An 8,920-nucleotide genomic window follows, 5' to 3' on the forward strand; every position below is an offset into this window, starting at 1 on the left:
TCTACTGTTCCTTTCCTCTGTCCTTACTCTAGTAAGACCAGTAAAGGACAAATGAGGGTGATGGGCTGAAAAATGAATATATCACACTTAAGGATTTGAAATGCTGCCAGTAGTAAAGAGAAAAAGGATTGCACAGATCAAAAACATTTTGTGGTCTTCTCCGTTTTCTTAGTATGACATGTAAAACAAAACATACTTTGAGACACATTTTATGGGTTTAGTCTTTGCAGGCAATTTAGTTTTCTTCTTTGGCATTTTGTTGAGTTGACTTAGTGGGGATTCCGAAGGATTAAAGCCTTGTTTGCCATTTTTTGACAAGGTAAAACACATTTCAACACATTTCACATTTCAAGGCTTTGACAATCAGAATAAAAAATGCTTTAAGATTGGATGGCATGGTGGGACATTGGTTAGCATTGCTACCTTTCAGTGCTAAGGCCCTGGGTTCAACTCCTGAAGTACCATATGTGTGGAGTTTGGATGTTCTCCCAGTGTTTCTAAGAGTGTGCACTTGTTTCCTCCCACAGTCCATAGACATACTGGTCACTTGGCTTCTGGCAAAATTGGCCCTGGTTTGTCTGTGTGTACACTGCAAATTAACTTTTGCTTGGCTCTGGGTCCACTGTGACTCTGCGTTGGATTACGCGGTTATTTCAGAGCATAGTTTCTTTTGTCTGCAGAGTATTGAACCAGAGTATTGTTTTATCACGTCTTGATGTTCTTCTGATGGCTTAGTGGAAAGTGGATTTTCTCCCCTCAATTAACACAGGGCTATTAAGCATTGGATATTCAGACTTTGATAAAACTTTATTTTAGTTGCTGAAGGGCAATTCAGGAAAAAACAGTGTTGTTCTGCCTTTTGGAAAAAAAAATTGATCAAGACCTATACAATATTCCAATTCTACCTACACAATTTTTTGGAATGAATGTTTGCAAAAAGGTTGTATAGACAAAATAGTCTTTTTCATAGTTTGATTTTTGTTAACATCTTAAAAATTGGCAGCTCAACATAATTGTGAATTCCACGGTACAATAGACCCTATTCTGAATTCTTCTGCCTTAATTCAGCCTTGTATTTCTGCATATGAACCACATGGGGACAGTATTAACAACAGAACTGAACATGAGCTGCATTTATCGAGCTCTGTGAATCTGTAAGCGCTGTGTGATGCAACATGCCACGTGTAAATCTAAATAGCATCACAATGTACTTAAAAAAAATTGCTCAATAAATTCATTTCATATGAGAAACCAATGATGTAGGATAAAGTTTAGATTTATACAGTACTTAACTCCATTCGAACGTCATTAGCTGTTTACAGACTAAAAAAGCTTTTTCCATCATGACATATTCACTAAGCATTTTTGACTATAAACTTCAGTGTTAAGAAATAAAAACATGTTTAGAGAGCCTTAAAGAAATATAATCAGTATCCTGTAAAATGTGACACATCAATCATTCATTGTGCTTTCTTGTTAGGAACTAAAAGTATGAAACTTGCATCATAGTACTGTAAATGTGTAATTAATTGGACCTGAGTGTCATGTGATAAAACAGCAAACTTCTCTCCTACTAAAAGGCTTTTTAAAGAAAAACTAAACCTGTGTAACACGGGCTGTTCGTTTTTTCCAGTGGGGTTGTATTTATTCACACATTCTACTCTGAAACTCAGTAAAGGCCATGTGATTAATCACAAGATTAATCTGCAGTTACCTGCAGTTTTTTTAAATCAATAACTTCACACAGAACTCCAAGTGTAAAAACAAATTTAGGAGGATTTTTAAAATAATCAAAAGTAATATGAAAAATATTCCTGTGTTTTGCCATAATGATTGTTTGTAATCATATGTTGTAGAGTTGTATCACTATCAAAGGCAGAACATGGAAAAAGTGGCATTGTGAATCACTCAGTGGTGCCTGGCACTGAAAAGTGGTGGACCCTCACTTAAGAGACTTCTCATTTTCCCATTCCTGTCAACGTTATTGTGCCAGACAGGTCCCTGACCTTACTTTAAACTTCTTTGCAACATCACCATCAGGTGAGCAGAGCTGAAACTGGAATTCAAATGGAGGAAATCTGTCCACAGGGTTTGACAGCAGGCAGAGTTTATCAGGGGATGATTCAGGAAGAGAGTCTCAAGATGGAATCAGAGGGTTTGGTGCATCTTCAAAACAAGCAGACTGTTTGTTCAACCGGAGTCAATGTCTGAGCAGAATGGACGCAATTCGGCTTCGAGCAGTGGAATAACTAGCATCCTGTGCACGCAGCATTGGCACAGATTTCACACATATCAGGCTGGGTGGCCACTTTGGCTGGAAAACAAACAAGAAACGTGTTAGCATTATGTAAACTGCATTTTCTGCATGCTTTTTAAAATAAAGTTTGGAGTCTTGTTTTGTTGTGTGTGCAGTAAGTAAGCAAATTTTCAGTGGTCTTAAATGACCTGCATGGAGCTATTTCAAAAGAATCTTGTATTTATTTTTTAGTCTTTCTTAAAAAAATCGATGAACAACAACATATTACTGCTTAACATAGAGCAGCTACTGATTGTCCAGTCACACATTTATTTCAAGACCTGTTAAGAGAATCTTCATATAAACATGAAGTGTAAGTTCTTATTTGAGTATGGTGCCTTTGAAGTTGTGGATTCAAGGCTATGCCATATCACCTAGACTGAATACCTGATAAGACTAAAGTTACTTAACATCCATTTTGTTGCTCAGTGACATTAATAAAATGTGTTAAATATTGACATCATCTGTTTGTAATGTGATTCCTAGAATTATTTTATTGATTGTTCATTGACCTGTAATCCTCATTCATTTTTATTTTTATTTCTTTATTATTATTATTTCAACTGCTTGCTGTCTGTTTTATTACCTTGGGTGACATACTTTTTGTTCTTATTGTTTTCCAAGTGAAAGGAGAAAAATATCACACACAGTATACAATACTGTATATAATAAGAGTCTTTTCTTGCCAGACAGCATAGACTCCTACAGTACCTCACATTAGAAACCCATGAATGAAAATAAGACACATTTTTTTCAGGCTTTTAATTGGCTAAGTGACTACTATTATGCAGTTATATTATTATACTATTATACTGAAATTATGCTAAATTTAAAAACTAAGAGTGAGAAAGTTACATTAGAGTTGTGAAAATTACAGGGTAAGCATGAGGTGTTTTTTTTTTTTATTTAAGAGGACTAGATAAGCAGTTCAGCCTGCACAATGATCTAAAGAGCACGATTCTGCACATTTACAGTCAAACTGAAAAGCTCACAGTGCAGAACTGTTTCTTGGGAAACAATGCACATTGCTATGGTAATCAATGCAGGACACAGGTACAGTGTGAATAAAACTGTGTCATTGAGGCAGAGCCCTAGATTCCTAAGATGATCTCCTGGCCAAATGGAGGTCTTTCCCTTTCTCTTTTTGCAAGATGCGTGCTAGGTGGGTGTTAGTGCAACACTAACCCAGTCGACTGAAAATCATGCTTGCCCCTTGAGCCTGACACACATGTTGGAACTCCTCAAGCAAGACAGGGTTGGAGCAGATGGCCGCGATGCTCGTTTGTGCCAAGCGAGGGTTTGTCAGACTATCATCACTCATGAAGTCCCTCAGCTTCATCACTGACTCCAGGGAGAAGCTGAAATCCCCATCCTAGAAAGTCAAAGCAGCAAATGAATGGATTTTTCTGCAGCTTGTTGAAAATATATAAGTAATGGCGATTGTTGGAGTTGAAAAGGTTGGAAGATCATGGATGGAAGTTACATTGGATTAAATGTTTAAGGAAATAAACATTAGAAGCTTCTTCCATTATTTCATGACTATGCATTACAACTGAAGCTTGCAATCAAATTAGCATATTAACAAGGTGTGCATTAACCACAATAATGTGATATGAAATGAAACACTGGAATCCACATTTGTATCTGTGATAAGTAATTGTATTACATAGGGGTTTAAATGTTCAGGTTGGTTCTATTGAAGAATATGGTCTATAATACAGGGGATACAGGTTGTCCTGGTAGACCATACATGTTATTTTTAAAGCAAAATAGCAGAATAGCAAAAAAATAAATAAAACTATACAGTCACATCTACATTTGCAGAAATGAATACATGCCACACAATATAGTCAATTCTATTTTTAATTAACGCCTTTCATAAAATGCAACATTCATTATTCAGTGTTAACATTCCCTTTATGGCTTTATTCATAAATCGCTTAAGATATAAATAAATCAGTACCCAAGTACACAATGTATAGAACTGCAGAATAATTAAAAGCATTTATTTTATGGATCTGACTTACTGTATGCTTTTCACAGATGTGATTGAGATTCCGTGTACAGTATGCCCTGCATTTGAAAGGAACAGGAGATGGGAGAATTCTTGTCCTTTTATTGTTTTGTATTTGAATGAATGGATGAGGATGAATTTATTCAATAGCATCTGAAAGTGTTTCCATTCTGCCACCCACATGGGTACTACTGTAGGTTAGCACATTACATACAGTGAAGGACAAATTGTCAACCCCTTGCTTCAGATGATTATACGTTAGTTATATAAGTAAATGCAATTTCAATTACTTATTGGTATTGCAGTGTGATATCCTACAATGTTGTTTTTTTCAATACCCTTTCATTTCTATTCATCTTCTTCTGATACAGAGCATGGTTGTTTTGCAACACTGGTATCACAAATCTATACCAGATTTGAAGTGAGAGCAGCACAGAATGGCTCACCTTCCACTGGCATGTGAAGTGTTGAGCCATTTACCAAATTCAGGGCACTACATTGCCTAGAGGAGAACCTGAAACAATTTGAGATGTGAATGTGATTTGCAGACAATCCTACAGACTCACTGGTACTCATCTAGCTCCACGAGTCATTGTTGTGTAGCAGGCCGAGAAATCACATTGTATTTGGAGGGCAACTGTGTTCACTGCTTAGAGAATCCTTGTCATAGCCTGCTGATGACATACTGTACAGTAGCCCAGACAGGCATTGATGGAGTCTGGACATCAGTCTTAGGCAGTTGCTTTATTTGCTTTTTTTAGGCACAGTTATGTAGATTAGTACAAAAGTATGAGGCTAATGTCATAGAACGGACTCTAACAGTGAAGTTCTGTTGCTTCAGGGGTTAGTTTTCATGGGAGGAATTTTCAGTTAGGTTATGATCGGTTTGGGATTGGGGAGCTCTTCTGCATGTCACAGTTATAACCTTCTTTAGCTGGTTTATTTCCTTTTTGTACACAAATGACAAGAAGCTGACAAGGTATTTTTTCTGTTTACCATTTCAAAGGCAGCAATTTAAGCAATAAACAGTAAGGAGGATTCCATGACTTTTTAGGCCACACAATCACAGTACCTATCTCCATTTATTATGCAAGTAAAACCTTACACTATTAATCTTCGCCTGCCTGCCTGGAATAGAATCTATCTTTCTGAAAAACAAAAATGAACTTCTGCGGTATATAACTTGGCACCTTTTCCTCAATTACCTCAGCGAAGCTTCCTGATAATTAATAAATTCCATGCCTTTCAGCACTGAAGAGTCACATGTTAGTTGCAGCATGATAAATTTACATTCAATTCTTCTTGAAACGCAAAGCCATTTTAATTGCAATATTAATCTTAACATGGTTTAATACTGATGGAATCTCACTTCTAGGAAGCAGATGTTTCTGCAGAACCAAAATTGAAACAAAACAGTCTAGAATGGTCAAATAGGCTCCTTCATTGTAACTTTTCTTTTGTTCTTTGACCTAGAGATGAGCAATAAAAATAATAATAAACTTTATTTTATTTAGCGCCTTTAAAAGTGGATTCTCAAAGCGCTTTACAGGATGTTTAGTTGGAGGCCCTACAAATTTTGGCTTTCTTTTAAATTATTTGATTGTTGTCAATCTTGTTACTCCAAGACTACTAAGTTACTAGTAGAAATTCAAATAAAGAGCATCTTAATTCAATCACGTGTCTGATAGCATGTGTACTGTACCTATTTTAAATCTTTTCCATTTAAAAGAGCAAAACTTTACCTCCCTGAGGGATATAACAATACTTTAAATAGTTTAAATGTCACGAAAGTAGGGCTGGCACCTTTCATGTATTCTAAAGAACCATTCCATGCTGAATTGAAAATGTAGTGCCTTGTTTGAAATTGATACTGAAAGTATTTTTTTTTTCTCTTATTTTGCTCCAAAGGCTTTCATAGCAGATTTTGAAAGTCTGTTTAATCCGTTATCACCAGTGCTGGACAAGTTAAGCAAATCCATAAAAATGGATTCCGAGTTTTACTCTCTGCGCATGCTCCAAGACAGTCAAGATCAAACAGATATTTGATCAGCACTGTGTGCTGTGTATTTTCCATGCCTTGTGCTTTGCAAAGGTTATTAAGGGCATGTTAAATATATGACATGTCAGGTTTAAGATGAGGGAATAACATATTCTGGTCATGCAGCAACAGGATTAAGAAAACCTCCTTGAATGCATGACAAAGTCAATCCACTTGTAAAACAAATTGGTTTAACACAAACAATATTTTAATCTTTGCATGCAACCAAGTGCTAAAAATCTTTTCTAGTATGAAGTTACATTACTTTACTTCAAGATAGTGGCAATTGCAGTAGTTTTCTCCCAGGAGTGAAACCCATCTCAGTTTCAGTCCCATCAATTAAGATAACATATGAAAAGCATGATTGAATTACACAGATTTGATGTTTTTAATGCAAAAGTCTTAGAGTAAACATTGTACTGATTCACCTTCAAAACAGATTTTAATGAAGGAGCAAAATCAAGCTGAATCCAATTGTATAATTACTGAAGAGGAACAAGTAATAGGTTTATTCCATGCTGAAAAGAAGAAGAAAGAGAACACAACGTTTCGGCCGTGGAGCCTTCTTCACCTGAAGAAGGCTCCACGGCCGAAACGTTGTGTTCTCTTTCTTCTTTTTTTCAGCATGGAATAAACCTATTACTTGTTCCTTTGCAGCCTACGCATGCTGGGACAGCTACCCACCTGAACTATTACTAATTCCTGAAGATTCATCAGTAGGTGAAATAGTAATTATTTATTCTCTCTCTGTTGAACCAAATAAAAGATGCTTAGCATATATAAACTTGAAAAATAGTTATGTGTGTTAATACAAAAATTACACCTCTTTTTCATACGTGTTAGGAAACAGGTAAATACAGTACCTGAATCAGCTTTTAGTGAAATGATTAAACATTGACTTACCACAACCTTCACACTTTGGGAGGTGCACATCACACTGGCAAGGAGGATGAAAACTAAAAACATTCTCATTTTCCAGATTAGATGCAAGCAGTGTCCAGAAGTTCAACAAGCAGCCCAATTTAAGATCTGGATTGTGCAAATCCTTGTCTTAAATGCTCTTGGGCAGTTTACTAAGTAACCTATTAAATGTCCGGGATTGGATAGCGTCTTACTTGCTATAGAGCAGCAGAGAAACAATGGCCTACAGGACATCTTGTCCTTTTAATATCTGTGTTTAAGCCCCCGGAACATGTCTTGCAGCTGTTTCATTGCAGCAAGACATTTTGTTCAAGTCAGAGGTACAGTAAAGTTTAGTTTTCTTTTGGGTACATTACCTGCCTGCTTATTGCAAACCCCAGGGTTTACTGCATGTAAACTACTACTGTACATAGTAATCAATAGAAAAGCACTGTAGTAAGCAAAATTAGTAAGCAAGGTCAAAGAGACACATTGCGTAAACCTGGTTCTGCATCGGAAAATCCCCAAGGTGTGTTATCTATAACAGAATCTCTGCAAAGATTACTTTCACTGCCTTACTTGGTGTGGAACACTGTTTCCAGTCAAAAATCAAGAAGCTATGACCTGCAAAAAAAATGATTTAATACAGTCACTGATTTTGTTCAATCAAATAGGTAGTAGTTTATATACCATATAATTGATGGTATTTTACAAAACTCTTATCTTGCAGAAATACAGTCTTTGCATTTATCACAGTGACTGAGGTTTCACCATAGTTGACTTACGTTATATACAGCAGTACCTTCCTCTTTAAAATCTTCTTGATATTTCTACTTCAAGAAATTCGAAGCCAATATGTAGTGTGTGCGTGTTTGTGTCCGTGTGTGCCCTGCGATGGATTGGCGTGCTGTCCAAGGAGTATCCTGCCTTGCACCCATTGCTTGTTGGGATAGGCTGACTCATGACCCTGTATTGGCTAAAATGGTTAGAAGAATGAATGGATGGGCACCACACATAATAAAAAGGTTTTTTGTGATACAAGTGATACACTACAATAAGAAGATTCACATTCCGAACCAACACTCACAACAAACCATGTCATTTGAAGTATTATTGAATACTTGTTTCAAAACAACCAATTTCATAGATCTGCACCAATATATTAATGAATCTCAAAACATCAGCAATATGTAATTGCTGGTCATGTTTACTGTAATTTGTGGCAATGCAACACATACTGTATGATGTAAAGTGACCCAAACACCACATACATTTGGAAAACAGTTGAAATACTGTACTGTATCTCAAGACCTTTTCTGACGTTTAAACATGTTCTAATAAAATTGTTACTGTTTCAAGCATTACTGTTAGCTTCAAATACTGAACTTTGGAAATTTCAAATTAAGGATTGTTTAAACCATGGACGTTATTAGCCAAACGTCAAGACTTGTTATTAATCCCTCAAGCTCAACAGTACCGTTGCTGTTAAATATATTGTTATATCTGCTTGCTCAGAAATTTGCCCTAGCAATATTCTGCACCAACATTGGTTTTGATGAGCTAGAAAATGTAAAAATCTTGATTTACATGTGTGTCGACTTCTGTCACTGTAGGTATTATATGAAACTCACTTTGAGCAGCTGTAGTCTTTGCGTGCAGTGAACGGATAAAA

General features: G+C 36.2%; 1 protein-coding gene across 1 annotated transcript; it reads right to left on the bottom strand.

The window, feature by feature from the left end:
* Positions 1–788: 788 nt before the first annotated feature.
* Positions 789–7,596, bottom strand: LOC102697268 (guanylin). Its single transcript, XM_015336900.2, has 3 exons — positions 7,252–7,596; positions 3,482–3,668; positions 789–2,314 (listed from the first exon to the last, which is right to left on the bottom strand). The coding sequence occupies exons 1-3, from the start codon at positions 7,318–7,320 to the stop codon at positions 2,250–2,252; spliced, it is 321 nt and encodes a 106-aa protein (XP_015192386.1). The 5' UTR covers positions 7,321–7,596; the 3' UTR covers positions 789–2,249.
* Positions 7,597–8,920: the final 1,324 nt, after the last annotated feature.

The sequence above is a fragment of the Lepisosteus oculatus genome, chromosome 25, assembly GCF_040954835.1.
Source record: "Lepisosteus oculatus isolate fLepOcu1 chromosome 25, fLepOcu1.hap2, whole genome shotgun sequence".
Lineage (NCBI taxonomy): Eukaryota > Metazoa > Chordata > Actinopteri > Semionotiformes > Lepisosteidae > Lepisosteus > Lepisosteus oculatus.

Bases quoted from the DNA above. Each gene is read 5' to 3' on its own strand.
- LOC102697268 (XM_015336900.2), bottom strand. From the start codon at position 7,320: ATGAGAATGTTTTTAGTTTTCATCCTCCTTGCCAGTGTGATGTGCACC. The intron at 3,669-7,251 runs GTAAGTCAATGT...TTGACTTTCTAG, and splicing joins CCCAAAGTGTGAAGGTTGTG to GATGGGGATTTCAGCTTCTC. The intron at 2,315-3,481 runs GTTAGTGTTGCA...TTTGTTTTCCAG, and splicing joins CATGATTTTCAGTCGACTGG to CCAAAGTGGCCACCCAGCCT.